General features: G+C 36.6%; 1 protein-coding gene across 1 annotated transcript in view; it reads right to left on the reverse strand.

Moving 5' to 3' along the window:
- The window catches only part of BRWD3 (bromodomain and WD repeat domain containing 3), a 131,285-nt gene that overhangs the window by 42,035 nt on the left and 72,067 nt on the right, over positions 1-17,183 (reverse strand). The window contains exons 18-27 of the mRNA XM_066357703.1: positions 16,443-16,610; positions 14,982-15,165; positions 12,717-12,810; positions 10,364-10,513; positions 8,473-8,549; positions 7,721-7,889; positions 5,242-5,355; positions 2,917-3,024; positions 897-1,021; positions 63-145 (exon numbers count right to left, since the gene is read on the reverse strand). Coding sequence (XP_066213800.1) covers positions 63-145; positions 897-1,021; positions 2,917-3,024; positions 5,242-5,355; positions 7,721-7,889; positions 8,473-8,549; positions 10,364-10,513; positions 12,717-12,810; positions 14,982-15,165; positions 16,443-16,610 — 1,272 coding nt within the window. The remainder of the gene's footprint in view (positions 1-62; positions 146-896; positions 1,022-2,916; positions 3,025-5,241; positions 5,356-7,720; positions 7,890-8,472; positions 8,550-10,363; positions 10,514-12,716; positions 12,811-14,981; positions 15,166-16,442; positions 16,611-17,183) is intronic.

The raw sequence follows: 17,183 nt of genomic DNA on the forward strand, positions 1-17,183 counted from the left end.
AAAAAAATTATTTAGTCTATCTCAAACTTGAAATAGTTATTAAGTATAATTTCTATACTTACCAATCTGCCAATTCCTTTCTTTGGCTTCATTATAAAACTGATGTAGCACAAGGAAATCAATGACATCTGGCATGTCATGATACCTGTACAGAAAGCACAGGTACGAATCAATATACAGATATAATAGTGTATGTTACTTATGAACTACTAGGAATATATGCTTAAGTGAAGTCATTAAGCAAAATGTAAACCTTGATTTGAGGTCCCAACAAATGCCTTTACTTATATTCCATCTAATTTGATGTGTTGGGAAATGTCCTGCCTACTGCTATATCACTTTAATGTTATCAAGATGTCAAAGAACACTCTTAAAGTTTAATAGCCGTTATTTTTACTAAGGACTTCTTACAGTAAAGTATGAATTAATGTTATTTCATCTAATTGGATTTCAAACTCAACTTTAAAAAATGTGTCATTGACACATTTTATTAACAGAAATAAAAGCAACCAGAATGTTTCAAGCATACTGTTAGGTACTTAGAAAGGCTTTCCTTTCATTCCTCACAAAAATTCTGAGGAAGATATTAACATTTCCACTTTACAAATGAAGGCATAAATTCAGAGACTTAACTTCTTCATGAACATGGACATACACACAAACATTACGTTAAAATATACACACACATTAGTAGCTATATATTCATATGGCTGTTAAGTAAAAAAAAAAAATTAAACATAAACCTTGGTCTGTCAAACTCTAAAGTCTACAGTGCCCTAGTGTTTTCTCTCTCATCAGGTCTTGTATTCTGCAGAATACAAAATAGGGAGTAATAAACACACAAACACTCTTCCTCCCTTTCTCTCTGTCTCTCTTAGACACATAGAGATACTCACTTAATGGAAAAAGACTCTCCAGTCATTTTGCCTGAAATAGGGTCCAGAAATGCAAGCTTCAAGCAGCAGAGTGTAGGTGGTCCAACCTCATACTTGATTCCTACAATCTTAACAAACTCTTGTTCCTATTTATGAGAATATAAAAAAAACTATTACTTTCAATATAAATGTCTAATATTTGTATATTACTTATTATTGGAACAGCTTAAAAATTATCTGAATAACCACTACATTTAAGCACTCCACTAAGTGTTAAAGATAATAAGACATGGCTCTTGACCCTTACTAACAGGTTGTAGTTTAGTGCAGGGCTCTAAACCAAGGATAAGCAGCATAATCCCCTTTGGAATTTTTTGTCATTTCATGTTCCTAAACCCTATTTTATATAGAATAAAATTCAGCTGGTCTAGGGCACAGCTCAGTCATATAATTCCTTAAGGTACTAGGGTGCTCTACCTGGGCAAGAATCACTCCTCTAGTGGAAAAACTGCATGTAAATAATGCAAGTGTACATGTACATGTATGTTTGGGGAAATAATATACATTTTTGAACACCTACAATATTATTTTATAACACCACCCTTATGATTATTAGCCACTTTTTTTTTACTTTTTGGTGACAGAGACAGAGAGAGGGACAGATAGAGACAGACAGACAGAAACGGAGAGAGATGAGAAGCATTAACTCACAGTAGTGGCACCTTAGTTGTTCATTGACTGCTTTCTCATATGTGCCTTGACTGGAGGGCTACAGCAGAGCAGGTGACCCTTTACTCAAGCCAGAAACCTTGGGCTCAAGCTGGTGAGCTGTGCTCAAATCAGATGAGCCGACTTCTAAACAAGCGACCTTGGGGCTTTGAATCTGGGACCTCTGTGTCCAGTCCAACACTCTATCCACTGCGCCACTGCCTGGTCAGTCATTAGTCACTCTTAAGAGATGACAAAACTGAGCCTCATGGGTAAAGTGATTTGCTTAAATTCTATACTATTACACAGCAGAACTGGGATTGAAATTCAGACCTAATTCCAAAGCCTAGGGTTTTGTACCACACATATACTGACTCCTCTGATTTCCTAGAACCACAGAGTTACAATTTAAAATAAGAAATCATGTTTTATTCATTCCCCTAATTCTAAAATAATCAAACAAATAAAAACTCAACTTTCACCTAATTCAAAATAGCAGTGCCCCTATCTCCCAGGAGATGATTATGTAAAGCTTACTTGATAAGATACTTTAGCTTCTCATAACCTTAACACAATTTTTTACAAGTGTTTACATCTTTATTTCAGTAAATGTACACATCCTCTCTTGTATCCTTCCTGTTGATCATCCTCTTACAACCCTTCATTTACCTGAAAAAACCACTGTGAAATAGGCCTTTAATCTCTTGCTTTCAGAGTAAAAAACAAACAAAAAAACCAGAACACATGTATATTAACTGACAAATGATGGTGTATGTATCCTTATGTCTGTCTGTATTAATATATGTATGAATGAATAAACACATATTCTTAGGCAGATAATCCTCTAAAAATCTATATATCTATTTTACTCAATACAATGTTGCTACATAGTTACTATATCAAAAAAATAATCCATAAAGAACCACAAAGTTCTGAGCTTCTTGGAATTTTGTGATATTTACTATATTCAGAGCCGCCAATGACTCTAGGGTGTTTGTAGTCCACACATGTCCTTTGCTAACAGAACCTCCAGAATGTACAAAGCATCTGAGGAAAATAATTACACCACTACTGCTTTGCTCCAATTATAGAATGGTATACAATGAAGCTTGAAGGAAATTAGGTCAAATAATCAAGATAACAGGTGGCATACAAACTTTGGGGATCAAAAGATGACCCATAACACTCAGCTAGATAAGAGTATATAATAATTACCTTGTCTTGGACATACAATCAACAGTAATATATGCATGCAACTGAGAAAAAACCTATGGGCAAGTAACTTCTTTCCCAAGCTACTTCAATTGCATAGCTAATGAAGTTGACAACTTACCCTGAGATCCATTTTATTCCATGGCTGTTTTTGTAAATTAACACTGTATATTTTTGATTTCCTTACAGCCCGCACATAAGCTTCGTGTCCTTGTCTAAAATAGATAAGCTAAAACAAAAAATGACAGGTATTAAACAGCAATGTTGTATTTAACAACTCTATACATCCCATTATACCAGGGGTCGGGAACCTATGGTTTGCGAGCCAGATGTGGCTGTTTTGATGGCTGCACCTGGCTCGCAGACAAATCTTTAATAAAAAAATAATAACGTTAAAAATATAAAACATTCTCATGTATTACAATCCATTCATTTCCTACTGCTCATGTTCATGGTTGCGGGTGGCTGGAGCCAATCACAGCTGTCCTCCAGGACAACACCAAATTTTTATTGGATAATGCGTAAGGTACACGGGTTGTTGTATGGCTCTCACAGAATTACATTTTAAATTATGTGGCATTCATGTCTCTCTCAGCCAAAATCATTCCCGACCCTTGCACTATACACTCCCCTACAGATGTCCTCTGCCATTTACAACAAACATAATTATAATTTTTAAAAAGTTGTACAATAAACGTACTTGTCACCATCAAATAATGTTCATTTAGTACCCAACTGTAAGCATGTTTTTAAAAAATCCTTTACTATGTATTTATTCCTGTACTGAACAAATAGAGAACAGTTGCATCAGATCATAAGAGTGCACATAACCTTATTTTGTTTTATAAAGTCTTCCAAAGTTAATTCAAAATTATCCCACTTAAGACTCCATAAAACAGGCAATAAAAAAAGCAATCATGATTTTAAAATACCTCATAAGCTTTTTTTTTTTAATTCCATTGATTTGTGAAGGAAAGAGGGAGAGGAAAAGGAGGAGACAGAAATAGAGACATAGAGAGAGAGAAGCATAAACTCCTCGCTCCACTCAGTTGTTCCATTTAGTGTGCTCTCATTGGTCACTTCTGGTATGTGCCCTGCCCCAGAATCAAACCTTCAACCTCAGCACTTGAAATGATGCTCTTTTCACTGAGATACCCAGCAAGAGCTAAGTATTTTTTTAATACAGCATTCATCAAAGCATGCTCTACTAAAATAACCATACAAACAAGCATTACTCAAAAATCTAATGGCTACAAGAGACACTTGTGAAAAAATACATTTTAATAATATCAAAAGATAATCAGCAAGCAATAGCTTATTCATAAGATTACTTGATAGCCATCTCTTGTACAAGATATCAATAACAGGCAGTGATAGAAAGATAGAAATTTTTATTGGTTCCATACTTTTGAAAAATATGCAATGTTTTGTTCCTTCTTTTATTACAATGACAATATTGCATTCCTACTGTGAGTCTTAAATTGAAAACTGTGAGTCACCATTTAATCACTCAAAAATAATTAGTCAGGCCCTGGCCGGTTGGCTCAGTGGTAGAGCGTCGGCCTGGCGTGCAGAAGTCCCAGGTTCGATTCCCGGCCAGGGCACACAGGAGAGGAGCCCATCTGCCTCTCCACCCCTCCCCCTCTCCTTCCTCTCTGTCTCTCTCTCTTCTCCTCCCGCAGTGAGGCTCCATTGGAGCAAAGATGGCCCGGGCGCTGGGGATGGCTCCTTGGCCTCTGCCCCAGGCGCTAGAGTGACTCTGGTCTCAACAGAGCAACGCCCCGGAGGGGCAGAGCATCGCCCCCTGGTGGGAAGAGCGTCGCCCCCTGGTGGGCGTGCCGGGTAGATCCCGGTCGGGCGCATGCGGGAGTCTGTCTGACTGTCTCTCCCCGTTTCCAGCTTCAGAAAAATACAAAAACAAAAAAAAATTATTCACTGTATCAGACTACACATGCCAATCAGAGCTCAAACATTATGTTACCATAATTTTCATAATAAAATTATATTATCCAATCATAGTTTTGGTAGGAAGGCATTGTTTGTGAAATGACATAGCCCTAATCATCAGAAAAAGTAACTAGTTTCTAGTATATTTTCTAAATTGAGAATGGACTTCTTTTAAAAAAAATCAGAACTTGAATTAAGACTCAAAATACCACTTAGTTCTACTAAGCTGCAATTAAGATAAAAATACAGACAATTATTGTCATAATTTCGCAAGCCAATCAATGTTCGCAGAGCATCCTCTCTACTGAAGGCTCTGGATACTGAAGGATACAGAGGTCAAGATTCAGTCACTGTGCGCAAGAAATATATAATTGATCAGAGCAGCTAAGACAGTGTACACATATTTATAATATAATTGAGAATATGAATGTCATAAGACCAATTAAAGTGAGTACTCTTGAGGTTCTAAGAGAAAAAGGTTGTAACAGGTAATAACTACCTCATCTCCCATCTGTGGGACAAATGGGGATCGTCGGGGAATAGTATCCAAGATCCATTGAGGGGCAAACCATTCTTCATTGGGCTCACCTGCCATAGAAACCAGTCCTCCTTTCTAAAATATAGTTCACAAATATGTAAACAGTAAGTATAGGAATGGAATAAAAATTAACAAGCAGAGTATGTTAACATTAGGTTTTAACATATTTTAAACATTTCCTGTACCAATTAATTATACACAATCTGTATGCCAATAAAATATTCGAGTGAGTTCTTGACATGTTCAATTTTTTCTGACAGAAGAATAGGACACTATAAACATAGTGTTACCTTAATAAATTTAGGAAAAACTTAAAAAATAAAGAAAAAAGGTATATAAACTTTTTTTTAAATAAAGCTACCATTGTTTTAAGACTTGCTTTTTATGGTAGAAAGAAAAATACACGACATACTATCAAAAATCACAAATTTTACTCTTCATGTCTCTAGACCAGTGGTTCTCAACCTGTGGGTCGCGACCCCGGCGGGGGTCGAACGACCAAAACACAGGGGTCGCCTAAAGCCATCGGAAATACATATTTTATTTAAAAATGTATTGTATAATAAATATGTATTTTCCGATGGCTTTAGGCGACCCCTGTGTTTTGGTAAAATATGTATTTTCCGATGGCTTTAGGCGACCCCTGTGTTTTGGTCGTTCGACCCCCGCCGGGGTCGCGACCCACAGGTTGAGAACCGCTGCTCTAGACTAACACATGAATCCAAAAACAAGCCACACAATAACTCTTTTACCAATAAAATGATGACAACAAAAAGCTAATTCTGTCTACTAAAGAAATGGGTTACAGAATGTCTACATAATAAATGTTTAAATTAATATTCAAGAAACTATTCAAAGAACTATGTGAATTAATTCTTTATATCATATAAATGATATTGTAGTGGGGAAAATAACAGGGTGAAATTAAAGCCATATAAAAAACTGAAGAGCTCTACTCAACTTATCATACCCTTTCATTTTATAAGTCAAAAATGTATTGATGCCTGATTAGTAATGGTGCAGTGTATAGAGCGTTGACCTGGGATGCTGAGGTCCCAGGTTCAATACCCTAAGGAGGTCGCTGGCTTGAGAGTGGGATCATTGACATGACCCCATGGTCACTTATTGAGCCCATGGTCGCTGGCTTGGGCAAGGGGTCACTGGCTTGGCTGGAGGCCCCCAGCCAAGGCACATATGAGAAACAAATAATGAGGAACTAAAGTGAAGCAACTATGAGTCGATACTTCTCACAAGCCCGTCTTCTCTCTCTATAAAATCAATAAATAAAATCTTTAAAAATATGTATAGAAAAAAAAAACTGGTGACATGATACAAATAACACTTTTATACTTCGTAGCTTATTATTTAAAGCTCTACTGCATTTTAACAAACAATCATGAATATATTTTAACTTAGTAACAATTAAAATAATGAAGATATTGTAGGCTCTACTTTTTTTTTTTTTTGTATTTTTCCAAAGCCAGAAACGGGGAGGCAGTCAGACAGACTCCCGCATGCACCCGACTGGGATCCACCCGGCACACCCACCAGAGGGCGATGCTCTGCCCATCCGGAGCATCGCTCTGTTGCAACCAGAGCCACTCTAGCGCCTGAGGCAGAGGCCACAGAACCATCCTCAGTGCCTGGACAAACTTTGCTCCAATGGAGCCTTGGCTGCGGGAGGGGAAGAGAGAGACAGAGAGGAAGGAGAGGGGGAGGGATGGAGAAGCAGATGGGTGCTTCTCCTGTGTGCCCTGCCTGGGAATTGAACCCGGGACTCCTGCACGCCAGGCCGACACTCTACCACTGAGCCAACCGGCTAGGGCCAGGCTCTACTTTTGATAACAAAAAAAAATTTAAAATTCTTTCCATTTTATACTCATTTAAAATAATCTCTTTCTTTCTTTCTTTCTTTCTTTCTTTCTTTCTTTCTTTCTTTCTTTCTTTCTTTCTTTCTTTCTTTCTTTCTCTCTCCCTCTCTCTCTCTCTCTTTCTTTCTTTTTTTTTTTTGCAACAGAGAGAAAGGGACAGACAGACAGGAAAGGAGATGAGAAGCATCAATTCTTCATTGTGGCACTTTAGTAGTTCATTGATTGCTTTCTCATATGCCCTGATAGGGGTGGGGGGGGCGAGGGCTACAGCAGAGTTAGTGACACTTTGCTTAAGCACCTTGCTTAAGGCAGGGACTGAACCTTGGGCTCAAGCCAGTGACCTTAGGCTTCAAGCTGATGAGCCTGCACTCAGGCCGGTCACCTCGGGGTTTCGATCCTGGGTCCTCTGGGTCCCAGTCTGATGCTCTATTCACTGTGCCATCACCTGGTCAGGCTAAAATAATTTTTCTTACTAAGTTTCTCAGATAGAATGTTTTCTTCAGAGAAAAGTCAAGTATTCATGTTCCAAAGGTAACAACAGCAAGATTAACCTGTACAAATTTACAGACCTTCTTTCTAGTCTGTTTAGGTTTCTTGTGCCTTTCTTCAAGTGACTTCAAATTCTCTTCTTCAGAGCTGCTATATATTTTCCGTGTTGCCTGTCTGGTTTGTCTTTTTGGAGGTTGCAAATTTATTCCAGCATCAGCTGTCCAATCAGAATATTCACTTGATGAATCACTGTAAGTAAATCAAAATGATGAATAAGTCTAAAAAAGGAATAGTTTTGCCTTATAGTTGAAAGATAATCATTTTATAATCATACAGCGTTATAAGTGACATGGTTTGATTCCACTCTAATTGAAGAGAAAAAAATATCAGTATAAATTTTGATCGTTACCTAAGTGATTTTAATGAAAAGATTCTTGGATAAATTATAACTAAGTTTCCCATAATAGAATTTAAAATTAAAAATTTCAAGTCTGAATTCCAAACACTTAATTAAAAAAGATGATTCTTTTCACTGGGAATGATTAAACATAGTTGTTTTAAGTGGAAATAAATAACTTCAGCCTGCCAAAATGTAGAACCTCAGATTTACAAAGGATCTTATTTTGCAGATGAGTGAACCAAAGCCCCTAGTGACCCGCCCAAAAAGACATTGGGTAGGCAGGATAAAACGGTGGGTCCTTGGGCTTCCAATCCAGGACTCTTTCTACTATAAAAGACTATTTTAGTTCTAGTCTTACCAAATGCCTACAAGAATATAATCATACATTAGAACCATCAAATAATTTTGACCAGTCAAAACCATGAAAGCTACCTGGAAGAACTTTCACTTTGCCATTCAACAACAGGATCCTCTACAGAAGCATCACTTGTGCCAACCGTTTCATCCTCCTGAAACAAAGAGCCAGCAATTGAGACATGTGGTTTTTAAATGGCATATTATTGATGAGCACACACTATTTGTTTTATAACAAATTTTGTATCCCTCCAAAAAATTGCTCTAGTCAAAATGTAGATAATCACTTTCTGCATATATCTGTGACTCACAATTAAGGTTACCAGGTATTTAAAATTATCTGGCACCTCCTAGATTAATGATATATCTTTCATTATTTGAAAGACTGAATAGACTCTTTATGACTCTCAAATATAACCCTCTTAAATGTGGTGGTGATGTGGATAGAGCATAGGCCTGCGACGCTGAGGACCCAGATTTGAAATTCTGAAGTCACCGGCTTGAGCAAGGGGTCACTGGTTCGGCTGAAGCCCCCAGTCAAAGTACATATAAGAAGCAATCAGTAAACAACTAAGGTGCTGCAACTATAAATCAATGCTTCTAACTCTCTGCCTTCTTGACTGTCTGTCCCTCTCTCTTTCTCTCTCTCTCTCAAAAAAAAAGCACTACAAAATTCTACCATGTTAATATACTTACCCTTCATAAAAAATTAATTTTTCATTATATAAAATTTCAAACATACCAAAGTAGAGGGAATAGACAAATGTTGTTTTATCTATTTCCTCACCAACTCCCTCATATCCCAACGGTTATTTCAAAGTAAGTCTGGACCAAAAGCATTTTAACTATAAATATTTATTAAGATTAGGATTCTTTTAAAAAACACAAGCACAATACTATTATTACATTAAAAGGGCAACATTAATTATTTTATACATGATCATTCTTTCCAGATCAAGATTTTCTTTTTTTTTTTTTTTTTGTATTTTTCTGAAGCTGGAAACGGGGAGAGACAGTCAGACAGACTCCTGCATACGCCCGACCGGGATCCACCCAGCATGCCCACCAGGGGCGACGCTCTGCCCACCAGGGGGCGATGCTCTGCCCCTCCGGGGTGTCGCTCTGTTACGACCAGAGCCACTCTAGCACCTGGGGCAGAGGCCAAGGAGCCATCCTCAGCGCCCGGGCCATCTTTGCTCCAATGGAGCCTCGGCTGCGGAAGGGGAAGAGAGAGACAGAGAGGAAGGAGAGGGGGAGGGGTAGAGAAACAGATGGGCTACCACTGAGCCAACCGGCCAGGGCCCAGATCAAGATTTTCATGTGTGAGGAGGAAAGGAACATCATTGATAAGAGTTAAAATTTTGTAAGTAGTAGGACAATGAGGTACTATACACTGTCAATACATAATCAAGCCTTCGTTATTTATTTAATGACTACAGTTAAGAGAACAAAAGGAAAGGACTGGAGAAGAGAATAACATGAAGAAAATAACTGTTATATTTTTTTATTCAATGAACAAGGTAGGTCTGAGAAATATCATCACTTACTAATAATGTCCATGATGGGTGAAGTCAACAGTAACAGAAAATGTGTACATTCTGCTGATGACACAGCCAAGCAGCTCTGGGGCTGTATAACTAGTATTCACTATTTATATTCCACTTCTTTCCATTTCTAGGCACATTTTGCCTCACCTTTTCCTCACAGTCCCAAAGCCAAACCTTTGCTGCCATGTTTGATATACTCAACCAAGACAGTATCTTAGGCACAAATCAGAAAAGATAGCTAAAATAATCAATATAATCTTCAAATTTGTCTATGGTATGCCTTATTAATTAATAATCTTCTCAAAAGAAAATAATTAAAATAATTTTGTATTAAAGAAGTAACCCTTCAAAGTAAACCCAAAGTGAAAGTACTAACTGGAAAACAAAACAAACATTGCATTGACTAAAAGCAGGTAGCTCACCTCCGAGGAGCTGTCTGAATCTTCCTGTACACCTGCATTGTGACACGGTGCTTGTGAATTATGCTCTATGTTGGACCGAGTTTGGTAAGTATGCTGACGCTTACGCTGTGTCCTTCTTAAAGACCGTCCACAGCTAGGCTGATAATCATTCTGTAAAACAGATTTTTAAAAAATGAAAGCCTGACTGAAAATACATAAATGGACATATATAAAGCAAATAAAATGGGTGGGGGTGATTAAGGGAGTAGAGGTAAAGAAGAAAAATAAATATCCCCAAATAAAATTAAGATATAAATATATTTATAGTAAATATTTAACCCAATTTCCATTAATATTAATTACTTTCTTATTTTGAAAACTTTGTGATCAATTTAAAAACAGTACTGAAAGTCTGGGCTGCAAGAATTTGCTCAATCAGAATTTACATTACTCACTATTTATTACAGGATGAAGCAAGATATTGATGTCATATCTATATACAAATAATTTTAATATAACATGTAATTCTTCAGTTCTATGCTAAACTACATTTAGGCCCTGGCTGGTTGGCTCAGTGGTAGAGCATTGGCCTGGCATGTGGAAGTCCCAGGTTTGATTCCTGGCCAGGGCACACAGGAGAGGCACCCATCTGCTTCTCCACCCTTTACTCTCTCCTTTCTTTCTATCTCTCTTTTCCCCTCCTGAAGCCAAGGCTCCACTGGAGCAAAGTTGGCCCAAGCACTGAGGATCGCTCCATGGCCTCCTCAGGTGCTAGAATGGCTCTGATTGTGGCAGAGCGACGCCCCAGATGGGCAGAACATCACCCCCTGGTGGACATGCCAGGCGGATCCCAGTCGGGCTCATTCAGGAGTCTGTTTGCCTCCCTACTTCTCACTTCAGAAAAATACAAAGTCAGCTAAAATGTAAAATAAAACTATTTTATTCTAATCTTTATAAATATAAAATATTACTGATATGCCATGTCAAAGCTATAACCCTGCTATTCCATCAGGACTAAACATATTTATAAGTTTTATAAAACAGTATAGAAGGCCAGTTTCTTTTTTTTTTTTTCATTTTTCTGAAGCTGGAAACAGGGTGAGACAGTCAGACAGACTCCCGCATGCGCCCGACCGGGATCCACCCGGCACGCCCACCAGGGGCGATGCTCTGCCCACCAGGGGGCGATGCTCTGCCCATCCTGGGCATCGCCATGTTGCGACCAGAGCCACTCTAGCGCCTGAGGCAGAGGCCAAGGAGCCATCCCCAGCACCCGGGCCATCTTTGCTCCAGTGGAGCCTTGGCTGCGGGAGGGGAAGAGAGAGACAGAGAGGAAAGCACGGCGGAGGGGTGGAGAAGCAAATGGGTGCTTCTCCTGTGTGCCCTGGCGGGGAATCAAACCTGGGTCCTCTGCACGCTAGGCCAACGTTCTACCACTGAGCCAACCGGCCAGGGCAAGGCCAGTTTCTTATATTTAGATATTTCTCATTCTCTATAAATAAAAATGTTTTATAGACCCAACAACTAACTCTACTAGTCTCAGACAAGTCTGAGATTTGACAAATGAACTTAGCAAGAGAAAAGAATATAAATTATGGATCTGAGTCACTCAAACCTCTGAGAAAATAATCTTATCAGAGAATAGCAAATAAGTTAACAAGATCTTAAAATGATCTAAGACTTCTTAGAGATATTTTTACAATAGTTACCCAAATTGTGTACTATATCGATACTTAAAAAAAAAAGAACACGTAAAAAAAGAACAAAGCATCCATTGCATAGATTTCTTTAATAAAATTGGAATCATCATCTGCATAGGGTAGGTGTCAGTAAACGTTCCTATAAAGGGCTAGTGTATATATCTTTGGCTTTACATGTTATATGACCTCTGTTGAAACTACTTGGCTTTCCACAGTGTGAAAGCAGCCATAGATAATATATAAATGAATGAGTATGGCTGGGTTCCAATAAAATTTTATTAACAAGTACAGGCAGTAGTCCAGATTTATCCCATGGGCAGTAGTAGTTTGCTAACCTTTGCCCTAGGATACCTGAGCATTTGTTTTACATTATGATTGGTGATCAGGGAATCATTTTAAAGTTCTTCTTTAAACATATAAAAATGGTATTTTAATACAAATAACCTATATCTACAATGATGATATGTTCTAGATTTTTTAGAACAATCCTGACTTAGTATAATTTTATCCTTATTAATAATCATATATCTCAATTTGGAGTTCAAAAAATAAGTTCCTTATATGCAAATATCTTTCAAAACAGTCCCTTAATACATAACTACACCTTTCAAAAACCTAGGATCTGTACATATTAAAAAGTAGTGTATCCCAAAGGACTGTAAAACTAAACTCACCCTTTGGGTAGCATAAGATGGCTTTTTCTTCTTTTCAACTGTATAAAGACTGATTTCTATGTCACCTTTTGCAGTTCTACATTCTTCTTGAACCCTAATAAAAAAAAAGGTCAAAGTAACAAAAAACCATCAAAAAGCAAACTGACAGATTAAGCCAGATAATGAAAATACTTCAAATTGTAAATTTTTCCATTTTAACCATTTTCCTGTGTACAATTCAGTAGTATTAACAACATTTACAATGTTGTATAACCATCACCAATATTTCCAAAACTTGTTCATCAATCCAAACATAAACTCTGTAACTATTAAGCAATAACTCTCTATTTCTCCTTTCATCAGGCCTGTTAACCTCTAATCCATTTCATGTATCTACAAATTTGTCTATTCTAGATATTTAAGTTGAATCATATGTTATTTGTCCTCTTGTGTTTGGCTTATTTCACTTAGCATAATGTCCTCAATGTTGTAGAAGGTATCAGAACTTCATTCCTTTTTCATGGCTCAATAATATACTGTACATATACATATACATATATTTTACAAATGTCTGATTTGTTGATAGTCACTTGAGTTATTGCTACTGTTTAGATACTCTGAATAAATGCTGCAATGAACACTGCCATGCAATGTTTATTTGAGTCCCTCCTTTAATTCTAATTTTAATATTTAGCAAATAATTATTTCAAATTGCTCTATTGCCAGAGGGTAGCATTCAGGTCATAATTTCCACTATGTCTCCTTTTTTCTTATTATTGCTAAAGAAAGAAAAAGCAAAAAATAATAATAATTTACCTACTTGTTGCCTGATCTAGTAAGACATGGTTAGGGAGATAGCATAGCTAAAATATATTTTTTTTCTAAAGTGAGAAGTAGGGAGGCAGAGAGACAGACTCCCACACATTCCCGAATGGGATCCACTTGGCATGCCCACCAGGGGGCGATGCATTGCTCCATTGCAACTGGAGCCATTCTAGTTCCTGTGGCAGAGGCCATGGAGCCATCCTCAGTGCCCAGGCCAACTTTGCTCCAAAGGAGCCTTGGCTGCGGGAGGAAAAGAGCGAGACAGAAAGAAGGGAGAGGGGAAAGTTTGGAGAAGCAGGTGAGTGCTTCTCCTCTGTGTCTTGGGCGAGAATTGAACCCAGGACTTCCACACGCTGGACTGATGCTCTACCACTGAGCCAGCTGGCCAAGGCTATAAAATAAATGTTACATGTTCCCTGTCAATGTCCTTTCTCTTTTAAAAATCTACTTCTGGTAGCTATGAATTATATGGAGTTGGTATTATAGCAAATGTTAGAGTTTACATAAATGATAGGGATTCTTCTTTTATTTTTACGTCAATTGATGTAGTTGCTGTGGCAAACAGTATGGAGTTTCCTCAAAAAAGTAAAAACGGAATTTCCTTATAACCCAGCAATTCCACTTTTGGGAATATATGCGAAGAAACCCAAAACACTCATTCAGAAGAATATATGCACCTCATGTTCATTGCAACGTTATTTACAAAAACCAAAATTTAGAAGAGCCCAACATTCCCAGCAGTAGATTAGTAGATAAAAAAGCTGTGCTACATTTACACAATAGAATACTATTCAACTGTTTTAAAAAAAGGGAAGTTTACCCTTTGCAATATGATGGATGAACTTACAGAATATTATGTTAAGTGAAATAGCTCAATCAGAGAAAGACAATTACCATATAATTTTAATTACATGTGAAATCTAATGAACATAAAGGACAGGTATTCTATGTTTGAAATTTATCCTAACAAAACCCTTTCATCTTCCAAATAAGTGTACTTAAATGACATTTAAATACACCCTAAGCACTTGGGTCTATAATATATCTATTTGCACTCCCAAACCACTCCAATATCAAGTTGATAGCATTCTCATAATCACTGATGAATTTTGGATCCATATATCACTGACATATTTAATTATATATGATCTCATGTTTTTAGTTAACAGTATTTATATTTTTATAATCTAACCTACACTATAAACTCATGGCAGACAAAGGTTATGATTTTCATTTTTCATTATTCAACACAAAGCTAAGCAAATTCAAAACAATCATTAAATAATTGTTACAGAATAAACTATCTGAAATAATGTTGAAAAATTAATGCACAACTTAGCTAGATTAAAAAAACTACTTTAGTTATTAGGCTAACAAAGAATATTTTGATTTACTTACCAAAAAAACCCAAAAACAAACAGGGCTCCTTATTTTCTTTTGAATGTTACCTTATTGACTCACCTACTAACTCCAGGATTTAGTTCATTTACTACCACTCTTCTGCTCCATGCCATGAGATCCCGTTCAGTGGCTATCTGGCTCCGAAGAGCATTGTTATGCATTTGACGGACACCTTCAATTTGACCACTACGTCGGAGCCCAATATTTGGAGAAGATGGCATGTCCATATTTGGACTTCTCCGAGCTAAAACAAAAACACAGAAACTTTTCCAGATCAGGGCTCTAAATAGGAGATTCCACACAATACTTCTGGACAACATTGACATCCCTTTGTTGTAAATTTTCTGGGTTTTTATAGTTTCATAAATGACGCAGGCATTTAATAAATGTATTTAAAAAGTATATTTAACACAATTCTTTAGACTCTCAAATGCCTATTATCTATCTATTTGTACTAGCTCAGAAAGCAGCTTCTTAATCTAAATTCTATATTTAGGCCATCAAACAACTCTGAATAAAGCTTCAATAAGGTTTTCAATAATAATACACCAAAAATGGAAACTGAAATAGTCAACTGGTAAAATACACACCAGAAAACTCAAAACAAATGAACACTGCAAACAGAACTGGATGGGGTCTCTATGACTAAATGGCATTTTAGATTAATTCAAAGACATCTAGTAAAAGTAGTTGCTTCTTTTGAGCAGTTTCAGTTACATATGGTCAGCCATGGTCTGAAAATATTAAATGGAAAAATTCCAGAAATAAATAATTCATAACTTTTGAATTTGCATGATTCTAAGTGGTGTGATGAAACCTTGAACTGGCCCATTCTGTTCCTGTGGGGCGGGAATCATCCCTTAGTTCAACTATTCCATGCTGTATATACTGCCCACCAGTCAGTCACTTATGGACTGTCTAGGCTATTAGATCAGTTATCAGAGAGAGAGAGAGAGATCATAATCATATACCTTTTATTATGGTATACTGTTATAGTTACTCTATTTTATTAGTTGTTATTAATCTCTTGCTGTGCCTAATTTATAACTTAAAAATTATCATATGTGTATATATATATATATATATATATATATATATATATATATATATATATACAGGAAAAAGAAAACAGTATATATATATCAGTAATATCTGCAGTTTTAAGTTTTAGGCATCCACTGAGGATCTTGCAACCTATCATGTGCAGATTGGGGGCAGGACAACTACTGCATGTTAAAATTCTTAAAAGACGCTAAGTATTTGAGCCACAAATGATAATGAGATTATGGCACCATAATATATCTATCATTATAATAGTAAATTAATAAAAATATTTTTCTGTAACTGAAAAAGTATTTAAAAATAGGTATCACCTGTTATAACATTCCCCCCAAAAAACACCCCAAAGCTTTTTATATACAAGCCTAAATGCTTCTCATATGCAATTACTTGCTATAAGTAAAATAATTAAAACACATTTAACATACTTTTGCAAATGTACACACACACACACACACTTACCACCATTAGCAGAATATGATCTATTAGCTGGAAAATGTGGAACATCTCCTTCATTAATCAATCTCAGATCTTGTTCTCGCTGTAGCTCCCTGATTATTCCATCGAGAATGCTTTCATCTTGGTCACTGGTTTGTTGCCCAATTACCTGCTCTACCACTTCACCATCACCTAATGAGACCAAAGATATAAAGCCACATTTATATCCTAAATAGAGTAAAAACAAGCTTAATATATAAATTTCTAGACAATTTAAAAAGACAGGATTAATATGAGAACAAAACATGTGTCAAACACTTTTAAAAAGATTTTAAAAATTCTTGGTATGTCACCTTGACTTAACCAATGTCCCCAAATTAGACATTGCTGTGAAAGTTTTTCTCATCTTAAAGAATAATTACTAAATTAGTAATTTAAAAATAAATTCTACCTATTGAATATTCTAAGCTAAAAGTTGGGAGCAGAGATTTGAGTAAGGTTTAAGGAAGTTAAACCACAGATACCTAAAATGTTTTGCATCTTTCGTTCATGAGAATTTCCTTTGTGAACGAAATCAAATTGTGGTCTTTCCAATACTGTCTTTTTTGATAACACCTTTTATTTCTATGATCTTTTTCTTTCGTAAGTACATTTTAGAACTGTTTTCAATTTATCCTCTAATCAGATTAAATGGTACCTAAGAGTAGCGATGTGATCGAGTCTTACAGGAAATCAAGTGTGATGAATTACAGATTTTTTTCTTAT

The sequence above is a fragment of the Saccopteryx leptura genome, chromosome X, assembly GCF_036850995.1.
Source record: "Saccopteryx leptura isolate mSacLep1 chromosome X, mSacLep1_pri_phased_curated, whole genome shotgun sequence".
Taxonomy (NCBI): Eukaryota; Metazoa; Chordata; class Mammalia; order Chiroptera; family Emballonuridae; genus Saccopteryx; species Saccopteryx leptura.